At 45.1% G+C, this 18,018-nt stretch overlaps 1 protein-coding gene across 1 annotated transcript; it reads left to right on the top strand.

Moving 5' to 3' along the window:
• Nucleotides 1-7,917: 7,917 nt before the first annotated feature.
• LOC132388679 (gastrula zinc finger protein XlCGF26.1-like) lies at nt 7,918-16,832 on the top strand. Its single transcript, XM_059961053.1, has 2 exons — nt 7,918-7,960; nt 12,507-16,832. The coding sequence occupies exon 2, from the start codon at nt 12,908-12,910 to the stop codon at nt 14,885-14,887; it is 1,980 nt and encodes a 659-aa protein (XP_059817036.1). The 5' UTR covers nt 7,918-7,960; nt 12,507-12,907; the 3' UTR covers nt 14,888-16,832.
• The last annotated feature ends 1,186 nt before the right edge of the window (nt 16,833-18,018 follow it).

The raw sequence follows: 18,018 nt of genomic DNA, 5'->3' as shown, positions 1-18,018 counted from the left end.
TAACGTAGATAATGGTCAAGCCAAACCGCTTAAACAACACCCATATTGCATGAATGCAGAAAAGTGTAAATTGCCTGAGCAGGGAATTGAATATATACTGGAAAATGGTATTATTAGTCCTTTAGCAGCAGATTGCTCACCCTGTGTTATTGTGCTCAAACCTGATCATAGTGTTAGATTTTGCACTGATTATAGGAAGGTAAATGCAGTAACAAAAGCAGATGCCCATCCTGTCCCTAGGGAGGATGATTGCACCGATAAGGTTGGAAAAGCTAAATTTCTTACAAAGATTGATCTGTTGAAAAGGTATTGGTGTGTTCCATTGATGGACAGAGGTAGAGACATTTCTGCATTTGTGACACCATCTGGTTTGTGTGAATACAATGTTTTACCTTTTGGAAGGAAAAATGCTCCAGGAACATTCCAGAGAATGAATGATCCTGTAATTCGAGGATTAGAACACACAGATGCCCATATTGATGACTTAGTCACAGGGAGTGACACTTGGGAAGAGCATATCTCTGCAGTGGAGAAGCTGTTTGACAGGCTTTCCCAGGCCAGCTTTACAGTTAACTTGGCTAAGAGTGAATATGGCCATGCCACTGTGACCTGTCTTGGCTATGTTGTAGGTCAAAGCAAGTTGGCTCCTGTTCGGTCAAAAGTCCAGGCAATTTCTCAAGTTCCTATTCTGACTGCTAAGAAGGCTCTTAGAAGGTTTCTGGGAATGGATGGATATTATCGTAAGTTCTGTAAGAACTTTGCTGCTATCGCTCTTCCTCTGACCAACCTCCTGAAGAAGGGTGAAAAGTTTGTTTGGACCGAGCCTTGTCAGGAGGCATTTGATTGATTGAAAGTTATTATTTGAATTTAGGCCAATCAATGTAGTGTTGTCATCACATTTAATTAGCAGATTGGAGCTGTAGGTGACAGCACAAGTCATGGGTGCACAGAAAGTAAAGGACAGGACCAAAGAGACAACCCTGTGGGGTATGTGTGCTGAGGGTCAGAGAGACAGAGGAGATGGAGCCCACTCTTACCACCTGCTGGCGATCTGACAGGAAGTCCAGGATCCAGCGACACAAGGCAGGGTGAAGGCCGAGGTCTCTGAGCTCCTTGTCGATACTTCACGCCTTCGTATGGCTACTGCTCTGCCCATGACTGCAAGGAACTGCAGAGAACTTTGGAGAGCAGTGAACATCAGAGAAACAAGCCTCCACTCCATGGACTCTTCCTACATTCCCTTGCCTCGGGAAAGCAGGCCATGTACTCAAAGAACCTCATAACCTGGACAGTCTGGCTGCAAACCCACTCCCCCATCGTTGGTGGAGAGATACAAAAGCCTTAAAGTGCGTAACACCAGGCTGAAGGATGGCTTCCTGTCTGTGGTTAGAAGCCAAATAAATGGCAAAATGGACTCGACCTCACAATGTAACTCGACGTGACCGTGCACCATATGTCTATCTGCACTACACTTTCTCTGCAGCCATAATGCTTTGTTACAGTTACTGTTTTGTCATATATCAGCTCAATGTACTGTTGCAATGTATCGATCTGTGTGGATGGTACGTCAGGCAAGATTTTCACTGTAGCTCAGTACTTGATGAGAATATACAAATTCCCCGTTTTAATTGTGTGGAAATATTAGACAGACTGAGCTTCTGCTCTGGAACTACAAAAGGAAACTGAACTGTTGTCATATCTGAGGAATGCAAATAAATAGAAAAGGCTTCAATCTCGCATTACGACCTGCGGTAACTGGGATCAGGTGACCGGTGGTGGGTCTCCCATATCAATATCAGAATCAGGTTTAATAGCACCGGCATGTGTCATGAAATGCGTTGTCTCTGCGGCAGCAGTAGAACCTAATTCATAACCATAGATTTTAACAATTGTGATTTAATATAAGAATATAATTATTACATAGTTAAATTATATAAATAGTACAAAATGAAAAAAGATGTAATAAACTATTTTAGTTGTGTCGACTATTTGACTGACTGGGTTGTTGCTTTGGAAGTAGTGGAGTGAAGCTTAACTGAACTGTACACATTTATGAGAAGCGCAGATAAATACAAAAGGCTAAATTCTCACATAAATGGGTCAGACACCCAGAAACATCGGCTGCACTTCAGCAGATAAAAACAGTGGAATGAAACATGCTGAAAATATTGCAGAAAAAAGCATATTGTCCACCACAATGAGAGGACGTGACAGATCCGGATCTCACTGCCTTGTCTGAACGGGCGAAAGATGAAGCTACACGGACACGTAGAGCAGTAACCCGCAGATGCTGCAGATCTACGGAACAACGTGAACAGGAGGCGGGATCACGTGACGGCGGAGGCGGTGACTCCAATTACCCACCACTCTGTGGAAAGAAGCAAACTTGCCGCTCACAACTGCTTCCAACTTAAATGTATTAGACATTTCAACCCCCAGGAAAAATATATCGTCTGTCCACTCTATCTATTCCTCGCGTAATCTTATAAACGTCCATCCAGTCTCACCCCAGCCTGCGCCGCTCCGGAGAAAACAACACAAGTTTGTCCAGCCTCTCGTTATAGCTCATGCCCTCTAATCCAGGCAGTGTCCTGGTAAACCTCTTCTGCGCCCCCTCCAATGCCCCGACATCCTTCCGAGAATGGGGGCGACCAGAACTGTATGAAACACTCCAGATGTGGTCTAACTAGTTTTATAAAACAGTGTTACGAACTGAGTCGTTTTAGAAACGAACCAGCAGCAATAGAGTTCACACTGGAGTCTGTTTTTGAAGTTAAAACTACTCTATTTATTAGTATCTACTTATAACATAGTAAGTTAACGAAATAAAGCAAAGTATTATGTGTATATATGTGTAAATATAATCCCCAGATTATCGAGCGTGAGGGAACAATGCTCAGAGTCTTGAGATGGTAAAGTAGGAAAGTTCAGTAATCCACGGAATAAATGATAGGAAAGAGATATTTGTAATCCAGGGTGAAACGTAGAGAAACAGCCGTTACTTCAAAATAACCGTCGACTAAGATCTTATCCGCTGAATCCGTCCACATACGAGTTAATGAAAGTGACCTGTCACAGGAACACCGTCTTCCCGGGGTTACCACACAACATACCCAGGCAAGGGTTAACACAATATATTGTAAAATCCACTCCTATGGATTATACGAAGTGACAGCCACACACGTTCGTTGTGGTTCCGTGTACCGATGATCAACCCACTCTTGTGGGCACAGGAGAGTTCCAAGCCTCAGCTGCGACTAACTGAAGCGATCAGCTTTTCCCTCGCTCTCTCTCTCTCTCTCTCTCTCTCTCTCCCTCTCTCCCTCTCTCCCTCTCTCCCTCTCTCCCTCTCTCCCTCTCTCCCTCTCTCCCTCTCTCCCTCTCTCCCTCTCTCCCTCTCTCCCTCTCTCCCTCTCTCCCTCTCTCCCTCTCTCCCTCTCTCCCTCTCTCCCTCTCTCTCTCCCTCCCTCCCACCCTCCGACTGCCTGTCTGCAGATCGCTCTCTCTCTCTCTCTCTCTCTTCTGGTTCAGTCCACAGTCAGCGCTGTCAGCCTGACGTCATAGTCCCGCCTCCTCACGCCGGCGCTCTTAAAGAAACAGTCACAACACAACTTCCCGACTTTTGAACTCAATGCTTCAACTGATAAAGACAACCACGCCATTTACCTTCTTAAGCACCCGATCAATCTGTGCAGTCTCTTTCAGGGAGCGATGAACTTGGAGTCTAAGATCCCTCTGATCATCGACACTGTTCAGGGTTTTGCATTTAACAGTGTACTGTCGCATACATTCGACCTACCGAGCTGCCAAGATGATCATCACGAATCAAATCTCGCTGAGATTTCTCAGGTCCTGTTGAATTTATTGCCAAGTGCACAAGTACGGGAAGGTACAGGTACAGAGAAACACTGACTTGTGGCAGCATCACAGGCAAGTACATTCAGATAACACACGGAACACAAATTATACGATTCTCTGTCAGTAACAATCTAAATATCTTTTATGCCATTAACAATATATAAAATACATTGTGTCATGATCAATATTAAAATGTACATTTTGTGTCAATAATAGACTTGGAAATGTTGAATTTGGTCCCTGTCTCCATTCCTCCTGTAATCCACAACCAGCTCCTTTGTTTTTGTCACAATGAGGGAGAGGTTGTTTTCTTGACACCACTGTGTCGGGGTGATGACTTCTTCCCTGTACGCTGCCTCGTTAATATTTGGGATTCGGCCGATCAATGTAGTGTGGTCAGCAAATCCAATTAGCAGATTGGAACCCGTAACTGCAGCCCCACAGTGCACTATGTACTGATTGCAAAGCTACGAAATTGCATGTGAATAGCCTCCCCTCCCCCAACTCCACTCTTTCTGCGTCACCAGCAGACTGGGACATCTCACATCTCGCTGCCTCCGCCAGGACATTAAATTGTAAAGAACTGTGGTCAGGGACTGATCTCTGAGGAACTCCAAACGCTACCCCTTTCCAGTCTGGAAACGACCCACTCATCCAGCCACACACTACCGGCAGTTTATCGATCTCCAACGAAAAAGCCTAATCACCTACCCCCGATGTTCAATACCATTACTGACTCTGAGTTTGCCACCGTCAAATTCCGGGAGGGACATAATAATCAGAAAGTCTCCAGTCACAGCCGTATAAATAAAATGTGATCTCAGTGGGTGTGTGGCGCATGCTCAGAATGCGAAGGAGACAGACAAACTGAGCCAAGTCACAGACTGATGAAGGGGAGGAATGATCCATTTTGACAGAGAGAGAGAAGCAGAGAGTTTGATATTGTGCCTGATGCCGGAACTGTGGCCAGTTAAAAGACGAAATCTTGTTGCTCTAAATTGTTTTGAGATGTGACAGTGTTTTAATCAGAAGACACCATGGAGACTAAAATTATTTCAGTTGAAATGTTGTCCTTCACCCTCTGATGTGCTTTGTGAGCTTTTAACAGTGTAGAAAAGGCAAAGGATTTGTCTGTGGGAATCACAAACACAACAACACGTTAGTTCTGCTGTATCTGTCAGTTCACCAGCGCTTGAAAGCCGCCGATTCTTGAATGTGGAGGCGGAGATGCTGGAGAAGACAGCGCCCCACTCGCGACAAGGAGAGCCCGAACACGTGTCCATGTCAGTGAGCTGATTGGATACATCGCCATGACGTTATAGCAGTGTGACGTCATTCACTGGCTCTCATTTTGGAAGGGATTCAGTCGGGCATCGCAGATACACCAACAACTTCACTCTGGGAAGCGGCCGTTCACCTGCTCCGTGTGTGCGAAGACTCATTCAGTTAACCCACCTTATGATGCTCCGGTGAGTTCACAATAAATAGAGGCCACATTTCTGTCCGGAGTGAGCAAAGAGTTTTACTCAATCATCCCAGATGCTGCAATAGCAGCAACTTCACATCAGGGAGGAAGTTCAAATCAGCTCCGTGTTAAATGTTTAACCATCACGGTGACTGAAGGCAGCTGCAGGTTCATGAGGGACTGTTACTGTCAGATTCTGCAGTTCTTGCGGCTGCTCATCGCACCCAGGACTGAACCCTGGTCACTGAGCATTGGAAGAGTCTGTTCTGCTGATGTTAGCCTTAAACTAGACTGGTGTTTAATATTGTGGATCTGTGAATGATAAATCAGTTTGTATCAAATCCCGTGTCTCGCTTGAGAGGCCACTCGGCCCAGCTGGTCCCTACCTATGTTTCTGTTCCAATCAGTATGTGAAAAATCTACCCCTGCTGTTCTCTCACCCTCCCTGAGATGACAGGTTGCAATTAGTCACCACTCAGTGGGATAGGAGATTTCCCTTGAATTTCATTGAATCACAGAAATCTACAACATTTTACCGATGCTTTGGCCCACAATGTTGTACCGGCCATTTAACTTGCTCATGAAATTGGTTAGAATTACCCTACCACATAGCCATCTATTTTCCTAACGGAGTCTGGTTTCGATGTTAAAACAATTATCTTTATTAGTATAGTGACGGGGTCCTGAATTACCCATATGAACTGTGTTTTTGAAAAGAGAGATGGAGATGTTCAACACGAGAGAGAGAGAGAGAGAGAGCGAGAGAGAGAGAGACCGAGAGAGAGAGAGAGAGCGAGAGAGAGAGAGCGAGAGCGAGAGAGCGAGAGAGAGAGGAAAGACTGCTCGGAGACGGTGTTATGGTTTCTCTGCAAGCTTGTTTACACTTTTACAAGGACACTGTCAGCTTCTGTGTTCTTACAGAGAGAGAAGGGAGGAACTGTTTGATGGACAGCTGGGGCTCAGCACGGTGAGATAAGTAGGAGGTCCGCTGATAGACCTCCAGACACATGGTTTTGGACACTGAATGAGCTTTGTTGTGTCCACAGAAAAAGGTGGGTTTTGGAAGATCGATCCGGAGCATCGATCAGTAGCTCCAGCAGTGTGAAAAGGCTGTGACCGGTGGGGAGTTATTCGTGTGTCCATCCCTCGCCTGGGTTAATAACTCCACCACTGAAGAACGGTCCCGTTTGTAGTGTCACAGTCGGTGACTTCCAAAGCATTTCGGAGGACGGACTATCGACGGCGTCAGCTCACCTGAAGACACAAACCTCTCCTTCTCTCTCTCTCCATCACTACTCGACTCAATCCCACGAACTGAACCGAACTTCACTCATCACCGGAAGACGGTATCCATTCACCCCGAGGCGTGAAGAAGCTTGGCTTTCCTATTTCCACACACACACACACACACACACACACACACACACACACACACACACACACACACACACACACACACACACACACACACACACACACACAGACAATCATTGCTAACCTGTTTGATATATCTGCATTTATATTGCTGTATAGCGTGGTTACTAATAAAGGGAATGTAGAGAGAAGGCAATTACGAAGAATTCCAGACACATTCCACGCTGGGTAAACGAAATAACAGTCGCCAAAGATCTTATCCGTCGATTAGCTCCGAAATCCACTTAGAAATATCACCAGGTGACAGTCACAGGAATATCGTCTTCAAGTGGTTACCGCAGAACACCCCGATTCCAGGTAAGGGCCAACAAAAGTGACACCACAGGATACTCCAGCAAATCCACACAGATGGATGATACGAACTGACAGTCACACATCCGTTGTGCTCTGCGTGCCGATGATGAGTTTAACCCAACCTTTTGGGCATGGAAGAGTTGTAGCCTATAGCAGGCACACGCTGAAGTTCCAACAGCTTGTCTCCCTCTCCCGCTCCCGCTCCCTCAGGCTGCCGCAGCTTGTGTCTGACGTCACAGCCCCGCCTCACTCTGGCACTTAAAGCGACACTCACAGTAAACGAACCTGCGGTCTCGTAACACAGTTCACCTCTAAAGTCTGAGTGAATCTTCGATGGTGCAGAGTCAGAAACCGAAGATTTGCCAGCCTGAGTCAGGGGCTCCAGAGAGAGATGGTGTCCAAAGGAGGAGGACGAATAAGACCAGAACGATGTGGTTAAAAGTGAAAGATTAGAAGCATTTGGAAACTGGTTGATTGAAAAAAAAGGTGGTTAATTTCTGCAAAACACAGGTGGAAATCAACAGATAAGGCAGAAATTTTGGAGAGGAATACATAGAAAATGTTTTCTCAGTATTTCCAGCAACTGCAGAATCTCCTATGTTTTATATCTGCATTTTACTTTGGCATTAGATACACGTTGATATTGAGTATATTGCTTATGGGAGCCGCTTTCTGCGTTAAAACAGCTGCAGATTTTTTCTATACCCAAGATAAAATAAAATGAGGTATGGACATTGAACTGGTGCTTGCAGAAATGTTTAATGGCACCGTGATTACCCATAGGGCAATTCGTTCAGAATTTCGCCGGCGCTGAAGCGCCGATGAAATGCGCAGGCGTCAGGCTGAGGCCGTCCCTGAGTTTCACGCAGGCGCGCAGTGCACAGAAGGATTTGAAAATGTCGGTTGCAGGTAAGAGCGATTAACCGTGTTTTTATCTTAAATACCGACTTCAGGATAATTCCTCTGAATTTCGGACACCGTGGGCAGCAATCCCGGGACAGTCCTGTCCTCTGCCCTCTCTCTCAGCCCCACGATCCGTACACGGGCCCCGGGGAGCTTCTGGCTGATGAGGGAATGGGAACCGATGGATCTCTCAGACAGAGCTGAGCTCCAGCTATCTAAATGCAAGGATTAGGAACTCGGAGAAAGGGAACAAAATCTTTTACATCAGCAGTTGAGAAAATCACCTTTTTTCTACCTCCAATCACTAACAAGAGAAAATCTGCAGATGCTGGAATTCCAAGCAACACACACAAAATGCCGGTGGAACTCAGCATTAGTACTCTTTTCCGTAGATGCTGCCTGGCCTGCTGAGCTCCTCCAGTATTTTGTGTGTGTTGCTTCCTCTACCTCCTCTTGCTCTGGACTTTTCTACCGGTGAGAACATGTTTTGTCCCATTCTCTCTGGGTACATTATGATATCAAACACCTTTGCCCTGGGCAACAAGTAGCTTTCACTTCACAAATGTGCCAGACTCCAGTGAGACAGACTACTGCCCTTCCCTTCATATTCATTGGGATTTCATTCACTGAGTTCACCACCGTCAGTCATTGGGGGAGGGTTCAGGGGGAATATTTATGTAGAACACAGAAACTAGTGATGCCTGTTTGCATTTTGGTGATGCAAAAGTTGCTGGAGAATTTGCAAGTGGGAAGAAGTGGAGTGATATTTGGAAATCTGACTTCTTAAAGTGTAATTTAGCAAGCAAACCACATATGGACAATGTGTAAAAGCTTTGGTGAGAAACTCCTGCATTTCCTGTTACAGGCCTGCTACATAGGTTGTGTGAGAATGCAGATGAACTCGATCAAACCCAGAGGAGATCAAAGTTCCTATTGACAGTGATTTGCTAGCTGTGAAAATGAATACCTCTCTATATAAAATTCACTGTGCACATCTTGTCACTGGGTAAAAAATACACAGTACAAGATTTATCTGCACACTGGTTATTACAAATTAGAGGGGTATTGGAGGGAAGGTGGGGAGACCTGCAGTGTCCCTGATGCCCTCCCCTACAAGATGTGCATCCAGCTGCAACTTGTAACCCTGCACTTCAATGAGCTGCTTGAAATGGGTGAATTCCATATCATCCAGCAGTTGGAGGGGGGTGATAGATATGACATGAAGAGAGGTGAGTTACACCTAAGGTGCAGGACACAGGAAACTGGGTGAGAATCAGGAAGGGGGATGAGGTTAAATAGGCATCGCAGAGTACTCTTGTGGCCATTTCACACAACAACAGGTGGACCACTTCAGAAGCTGTGGGGGGAATTACCTGGCAGAGGAAAGTCAAAAGACTGATAGGGGATTCGTTAGTTAGAGGAACAGAACAAGAGGGGACGAATATCCTAGTGGTAAGACTTGCTAGTGGTAGTGATCAGGGGAGGGGGTGATGTGGTTAAAATAAGTTGTAGGGGGAATGGGAGCCAGAATGACAGAACAGATAGTGGAGAGGGTGAATTGAATTGACTTTATTAGATACATATTTCATAAACATGAGTAGTAGAAATATTTACCTTACATCATCTAAATGGGCAATGTGTAATTTATAGTAATTTATAATAGATAGTTTGCACATAGGACAGTCAATATAACATCGAAATGCAATTGTATCAGCATGAATTAATCAGTCTGATGGCCTGGTGGAAGATGATGTCCCGAAGCCTGTTGGCCCTTTTGCTGTGGTACCATTTCCTGGATGGTAGCAGCAGGAACAGTTTGTGGTTCTGGTGAATTGGGCCTTTTTGTCGCTGATATTCGTTGGGCCCTTTTTACACACCTGTCTGTGTAAATGTACTGAATCGTGGAAAGTAGATTGTGCAATGTATAATTTCCTTGTTTATATTTAGAGACATTTTTTGGTGTATAAAATGATGAGGGGTATTGAGCGTGTGAGTGGCCAGAGGAGTGTTTTTTCCCCCAGGGTTGAAATGGTTAATGCCGAGTTTCCACACACCCAAAGACCCTTTGTCCATCTCCTGAGTTAAGAGAGATGGAAAAATATTTAAGATCTCCCCCATCTGCTTTGGTTCCACACGTGGATTGCCATTCTGGTCTTCCAGAGGACCATCTTTGTGCCTTGCAATCCTTTTGCTCTTAATCTATCACTAGAATCCCTGAGGATTATCCTTCACCTTTTCTGTGTCAGCAACCTCATGCCATCTTTTAGCCATCCTGATTGATTTCTTATGTGTTCTCTTGCATTTCTTATACTCCATAAGAAACTGACTGCCTATCCCTGTTATGCAATTCCATTTTGTGCTTTACCAGGGTCTCAATATCTCGTGCAATCCAAGTTTCCCTACAGTTTCTATCTTTACCTTTTATTCTGACATACCCGCTTACTACTTTCAAAATTTTGCTTTGAAGCCTCCCATTTACCAAGCACACCTTTGCCATAAAGCAGCCTGTCCCAATCCACAGTTGCCAGGTCCTAGTGTTGATTCTAGGTGTTGATCCATGCACTGAACTCATCCACCTTTCCTGCACTGCTCCCTGTATTGAAATATACAGGGCTCAGCATATTCACTGCACCATGCTCAACTTTTTCATTCCTGCAATTTGTCTGAGGCCTGAACAACATCTGTCTCCACAACCTCTCCACAATCTGTTCTGTTATTCAGCCTCCCATTTCACCTGCAACTTTAGTTTAACCCTCCTTACCCCCACCTCCCACCATGCAGATCTATCACCCCTTTGGCTTTCCTCTCCCAGATCAATAAAAAGGAGGTGCATACCAGGTACAGGCAGATAGGAACAAATGGGGTAGTTATGAAATACAGGAAATTCAAGTGAACACTCATGAAAGAAATAAAAGAAGACATGAGGTTGCCCCAGCAGACAAGGTGAAGGAGAATCCTCAGGGATTCTGCAGATATGTTAAGAGCAAAAAGATTGCAAGGGAAAAAAATTAATTCTCTGGAAAATCAGAATGGTAATCCATGTGAAAGGATAGCATAGACTTGGGGAGATTTTTTTTGCATCCGTATTTACTCAAGGGATGAACACAGAGTCTATAGAAGTGAGGCAAAGCCGCATCAACTTCATGGACCCTGTACAGATTACAGAGGTGGAGGGGTTTGAGGCAAATTAGTGTGGATCAATCCCCAGGGCCTGACAAGTTGTTCACTAGGACCCTGCGGAAGACAAGTGCAGAAATTATTGGGGCCTTAGCACAGATATTTAAATCATTCTTAGTGACAGGTGAGGTACTGGAGGATTGGAGGACAGACAATGTTTTTCTGTTGTTCAAGAAAGGCTGTAAAAATGAACTAGGAAATTATACATTGGTGGGCTTGACATCAGAACTGGGAAAGTTATTGGAATGTGTGTGCAGGAACCAAGTATATACTGTAAGTATTTGGATAGGTGTGGACTGATAAAGGATAGACAGCATGGCTCTAGCCAATCTTATAGAGTCTCTCGAGGAAGTTATCAGGGAAGTGGATGAAGGCAAGGCATGTTGTCTACATGGACGTTAGCAAGGCACTTGACAAAGTCTCATATGGGAGGTTGGTCAAGAAGGTTCAGTTCAAGAAGGATGTTGCCATGTCTGGAGGATTTGGGTTATGAGGAAAGATTGAACAAATCAGGACTTTATTCCTTGGAATGCAGAAGATTGAGGGGAGATTTGATTGTGATAGAGAGGCACAGATACTGTTAATGCAAGCTGGCTTTTTCCACGAAGATTGGGTGGGACGACAACCAGAGGCCATGGGTTAAGGGTGAAAGGTGAAATGTTAAGGGGAACATTAGGGGAAACTTCTTCATACAGATGGTCATCCGGCTGTGGAATGAGCAGCCAGCACAAGTGGTGCATGCGAGCTCGATTTCAACATTTAAGAGGTTTGTTTGGTACCTGGATGGCAGAAGTGTGAGAGTGGGCTGTTTAAATAGTTCAGCACTAACTAGATGGCCCAAAGGGCCTGTTTCTGTGTTGAAATTTTCAATGATTGTGACAACAACCTGAAATAATACAAAAATTCACTCTTAAGTACTTTTAACAGCTGTGTGGACTAACCAGTCACTTCAGCAGGAATTTTTTATGTGGCATTAAAACTGTGGCACTTTAAGTTAATAATACATAAAAGAAGATCCCAGTTGCACGTCAAGAAAACCTATTTGTGTGAGAGTGTTTCAGTTACTGTGGGGCCAGGCACCCATGCTGCTCACCAGGAACAGGGAATAATACCAATGGAGAGAGTCAAACTGAGCCGGTAACAAATTGGAGATGGCAGAAATGCCCCCTTCTTATACAGGCAGGAAGAGCATCAGAGAGTTTGATGGTCATTCCAGATACCAGCACTCTGCCCAGTCAGAAGATGATTTCTCTGTCCAACTTGGGTCGAACCTCATTGTAACAGTGTGGTACCGGATCAAAGCTTGGCAACTCAAGTTATCTCACCTGTAATGTTGTCCTAAACCCATTGATGGATTTTGTAAATCTTTTTACAGGTTAAAAACGAGAAGAAATTCGTTTCCAGGAAGCTCAAGCACAGCACACCAGTTTGGTTGTCTCTGTCTAGATATTTAAGGAGCAAGGGATTCAATTGACCATCCTTCCTGCTCAAACTGTGGGGAAGGATTCACTTGATCATTTGACCAACTGGCAAGAACATCATTTTGCACAGGAGAAAGGCCGTTCACCTACTCAGTGGGAATGGATTCATTCGGTTATCACAATTGAAGGTTCATCAGGAAGTTCACACTGGGCAAGGCCATTCACGTTCTGTGTGTCAGAAGGGATTCTGTCGGACATCACACCTGCGAACACACCAATCAGTTCACAGCACACCGGGCAGAGGCAGGTCATCTGCTGAATTTCTGGGAAAGGATTCACTCAGTCATCTGACTTAATGGCTCACCAGCAAGTTCACACCAGGGAGCGGCCGTTCACCTGCTCAGTCTGTGAGAAGAGATTTACTCAGTTATCCAATCTACAGAGTCACCAGCGAGTTCACACTGGGGAGAAGCCATTCACCTGCTCAGTCTGTGGGAAAGGATTCACTCTGTCATCCACCCTGCTGGTACATCAGCGAGTTCACACTGGGGAGAAGCTGTTCACTTGCTCAGACTGTGGAAAGGGATTCACACTGTCATCCCGCCTACTGGTACATCAGCAAATTCACACTGGGGAGAAGCCATTCACCTGCTCAGTCTGTGGAAAGAGATTCACACATTTATCCCAACTACAAAGTCACCAGCGAGTTCACACTGGGGAGAAGCCGTTCACCTGCTCAGAATGTGGGAAGAGATTCACTGACTCTTCCACCCTACAGAGACATCAGCGAGTTCACACTGGGGAGAAGCCATTCACCTGCTCAGAATGTGGGAAAGGATTCACTCAGTCATCCGAACTGCAGAAACACCATCCAGTACACACTGGGGAGAAGCCGTTCAACTGTTCAGACTGTGGGAAGAGATTCACTCACTCATCCACCCTACAGAGACACCAGCGAGTTCACACTGAGGAGAAGCCATTGACCTGCTCAGTCTGTGGGAAGACATTCACTCAGTTATCCCACCTACATATTCACCAGCGAGTTCACACTGGGGAGAAACCGTTCATCTGCTCAGTCTGTGGGAAGAGATTCACTCAGTTTTCCCTCCTACAGAGACACCAGCGAGTTCACACTGGGGAGAAGCCGTTCACATGCTCAGTCTGTGGGAAGAGATTCACTGACTCTTCCACCCTTCAGAGACACCAGCGAGTTCACACTGGGGAGAAGCCATTCACATGCTCAGTCTGTGGGAAGAGATTCACTCATTTATCCACCCTACAGAGACATCAGCGAGTTCACACTGGGGAGAAGCCATTCACCTGCTCAGAATGTGGGAAGAGATACACTGACTCTTCCACCCTACAGAGTCATCAGCGAGTTCACATTGGGGAGAGGCCGTTCACCTGCTCAGTCTGTGGGAAAGGATTCACTTGGTCATCCGACTTACGGAGTCATCATCGAGTTCACACTGGGGTGAAGCCATTCACCTGCTCAGTCTGTGGGAAGAGATTCACTCAGTTATCAAACCTACAGAGTCACCAGCGAGTTCACACTGGGGAGAAGCCGTTCACCTGTTCAGAATGTGGGAAGAGATTCACTCTGTTATCCCACCTACAGAGACACCTGCGAATTCACACTGGGGAGAAGCCGTTCACCTGTTCAGAATGTGGGAAGAGATTCACTGACTCTTCCACCCTACAGAGACACCAGCGAATTCACACTGGGGAGAAGCCGTTCACCTGTTCAGAATGTGGGAAGAGATTCACTGACTCTTCCACACTACAGAGACATCAGCGAGTTCACACTGGGGAGAAGCCATTCACCTGCTCAGAATGTGGGAGAGGATTCACTCAGTCATCTGACCTGCAGAAACACCATCCAGTACACACTGGGGAGAAGCCGTTCACCTGCTCAGTCTGTCGGAAGAGATTCACTCAGTCATCCACCCTACAGAGTCACCAACGAGTTCACACTGGGGAGAAGCCGTTCACCTGCTCAGTCTGTCGGAGGGGATTCACTCAGTCATACACCCTACAGAGTCACCAGCGAGTTCACACTGGGGAGAAGCCATTCACCTGCTCAGAATGTGGGAAGAGATTCACTCACTCTTACAACCTACAGAGACACCAGCGAGTTCACACTGGGGAGAGGCCATTCACCTGCTCAGAATGTGGGAAGGGATTCACTCAGTCATCTCACCTACAGAGTCATCAGCGAGTTCACACTGGGTTGAAGCCGTTCACCTGCTCAGTCTGTGGGAAGGGATTCACTCAGTCATTCACCCTACAGAGACATCAGCGAGTTCACACTAGAGAGAGGCCATTCACCTGCTGAGAATGTGGGAAGGGATTCACTCAGTCATTGCACCTACTGGCACACCTGTCAGTTGACAATGGGGAGTGGCCATTGTAATGAATCCCTGGGTTTTGTTTGCTGTGGACTGTCATTTTAAGAGGGAGAGAGAGATTAAGAAGGTGAATCAGTCTGACTTGCAGCTTGTTTACATCGCTCGCAGCCTGTTTAGTTTTAACCGAGGACAAAGACACTCAGAGTCAGAAGGAGATGAAGGAGGAAAAATGGAAGGTTCAAAACCAGTAAACCAATGGCCAAGGGTCACTGTTTGTAAGTTTCCTATGCTCATAAGGGTGGGTTAATTATCAATTCACCATACATCGAATGTGTCCTTGTCCCCTCATTTGATGCATAGGAGTGGATCTGATTTGGGATATCCTGTGGAGACCACTTATGTGTTAACCCTTGCCTGGTTGTGGTGTGGTCATTCATTTGAAGATGATACCCCTTATGACAAGTCACTTTAGGTGATAATTCGTATGTACATTTGTAAAGATGATGGATAAAATCTACAGCAACTGTTCTCTCATTTTCCCACCATGAAACCTGTGGAATCCGAAAGAATTGCCTTCTCTCAACATTTACCCTGGAAATACAAATATCTCTCTCTCATCACGTATTCTATGGTTGAACTGAACTTAAATACTTTACCATCTGAAGAACCCAAGCCCTGAGCTCAATAGTTTGGGAGTTATATTTACACACATATATACACATAACACTCACGAGGAAATATGCAGATGCTGGAAATTCAAACAACACACACAAAATGCTGATGGAAAACTGCAGACCAGGCAGCATCTATAAGGAGAAGCACTGTTGACGTTTCGGGCCAAGACCCTTTGTTAGGACTAACTGAAAGGAAAGATAGTAAGAGATTTGAAAGTAGTTGGGGGAGGGTGAAATGTGAAATGATAAGAGAAGACCTGAGAGAGTGGGATGAAGCTAAGAGCTGGAAAGGTGATTGGCGAATGTGATACAGAGCTGGAGAAGGGGAAGGATCATGGGACGGGACGCCTCGGGAGAAAGAGAAGTGTTGGGGGGGGGGGAAGCACCAGAGGGAGATGGAGAACAGGCAGACAACTAAATATGTCAGGTATGGGGTAAGAAGGGGAGGAGGGGGAATAACAGAAGTTAGAGAAGTCAATGTTCATGCCATCAGGTTGGAGGCTACCTAGCTGTTCGTCCAACCTGAGTATGGATTCGTTTTGACAGAGGAGGCCATGGATTGACATATCAGAATGGGAATGGGATGTGGAATTAAAATATGTGGCCACTGGGAGTAATCTGTTGCTGCTGGTTCATTTATAAGTGTTACGGTTTGTAACAAAATGGGGCTGCGTCTGGGATATGAACAAATTTAAGGATTGATTTATTATTGATATCATTTGGAAATCCCTTTTGATTTATTTGTGTCTGGAAAATCAGCAGCAATGGATTTTCATAGATATCTGGAAGGGTCAACCTCTCAGGCATTAGAAGACACTAGAAGGATTGAGTTGTTGAGTATTGCTAAAACGTTAAAACTTGCAAAGGTGAAATTGACAATGAGGGGGGCACTGATGCAGAGGATACTAGCTGAACATTATGTATCTGAGGGAGTGTTTAAAGTGGAGGAGTTGGAGGTGTTTCCTGAAAGTAAACCTCGTGAGCTTGAGCTCCAGTAGAAGTTAGAAAAATTCAAGATGGAGTCTGCGGAAAGGCAGAGGCAGATTCAGGCTAGAGAGGCAGAAAAGCAGAGAGAAAATTCTCTTACAATGTGTAATTAAGGGGAAGGGTTAACAAGTCTATACAGCTTTGACAGTTGCTGAAGCATCTGATTATTTATTTATTTATGCTGCCCCAATCATCGCCACTGGGCTATAAATGTGCAGGAGCTGTGTGTGGTTCAGTGCTTTGTTCAAGGACACACACGCTGCCTCGGCTGAGGCTCGAACTCATGACCTTCAGATCACGAGTTCAACACCTTAGCCACATGGCCACACACCACACATTATGACCTCGTGGAGCAGGCTGTGCTCAAAGCTTACGAGTTGGTCGCAGAAGCAGACAGGCAAAAGTTTAGAAATTTGAGGAAATCTGTGAATCTGTGCTTATGAGAAATTTGTGTGTATTGCAAACTGTTGCACATATAAAAATGTAAATGATGATTTCAACAGCTTGAAAGAGTTGGTTTTAATTGAAGAATTCAAAGGCTGCGTCCCTGATGACATAAAGACGTATTTAGATGGAAATGATGCTGCCACTATGCAGGAGTCTGCTAGATTAACAGATCAGTTTGCTTTAACTCATAAGGTTAAGTTTACCCTGAATAAGAGTTTCCAAAAGAGTAGCAGGGATAACCAGGGTAAACCAGAGATTAATGCTGGGATTTGTCACACTTGTCAAGTTGTGACAAAACCTAATCAGGTCACCCCAGTGGCCCCACGGCGGCCTATACCTGCATTCGGTGAACCCTTTTCCAATGTTATAGTGGATTGTGTTGGCCCATTGCCAAAGACTAAAGCTGGCCATCAGTATCTGCTAACTATTATGTGTACTACATCCAGATTCCCAGAGGCAATACCCCTTAGAAATATTAAAGCTGAACCTGTGGCGAAGGCTCTTACTGAGTTTTTTTTTTACTTTATTCGATTTGCCTCAAGAAATCAAGTCTAATCAAGGAAGTAATTTTACATCTGGGTTATTCCAGCAAGTAGTTTATGAACTGGGAGCAAAACAAATTACATCGTCTACATACCATCCGGAATCACAAGAGGCTTTAGAAAGATTTCACTCTACCCACAAAACAATGATTAGGACATACTGTGTTGAAAATGGAAACGACTAGGATGAAGGAATACATTTGTGTTTGTTCGCAGTAAGAGAGTCGTTTCGGGAATCATTGGCTTCACTCCATTTGAACTCGTATTTGGTCGCAGAGTGAGGTGACCTTTGACCTTGTTAAAGGAGCGGTGGATTGCTGGGGATGTGCATGTTAACTTGTGACTGTGTTTTGAAGTTCAAAAATAAACTACAACAATCCTGTAGTCTAGCGAGACAAAACTTAAAGGTTTCTCAAAACAAAATGAAGTGTTGGTTTGATAAGCAGGGTTGCGAAAGAAAATACCAGG

Source organism: Hypanus sabinus, unplaced genomic scaffold (genome assembly GCF_030144855.1).
Source record: "Hypanus sabinus isolate sHypSab1 unplaced genomic scaffold, sHypSab1.hap1 scaffold_377, whole genome shotgun sequence".
Lineage (NCBI taxonomy): Eukaryota > Metazoa > Chordata > Chondrichthyes > Myliobatiformes > Dasyatidae > Hypanus > Hypanus sabinus.
The sequence above is the reverse complement of the archived record's forward strand: the minus strand, read 5'-3'. Positions and strand labels throughout refer to the sequence as shown.

Excerpts from the sequence above, each read along its gene's own strand:
- LOC132388679 (XM_059961053.1), top strand. The coding sequence starts at position 12,908 with ATGGCTCACCAGCAAGTTCACACCAGGGAGCGGCCGTTCACCTGCTCA.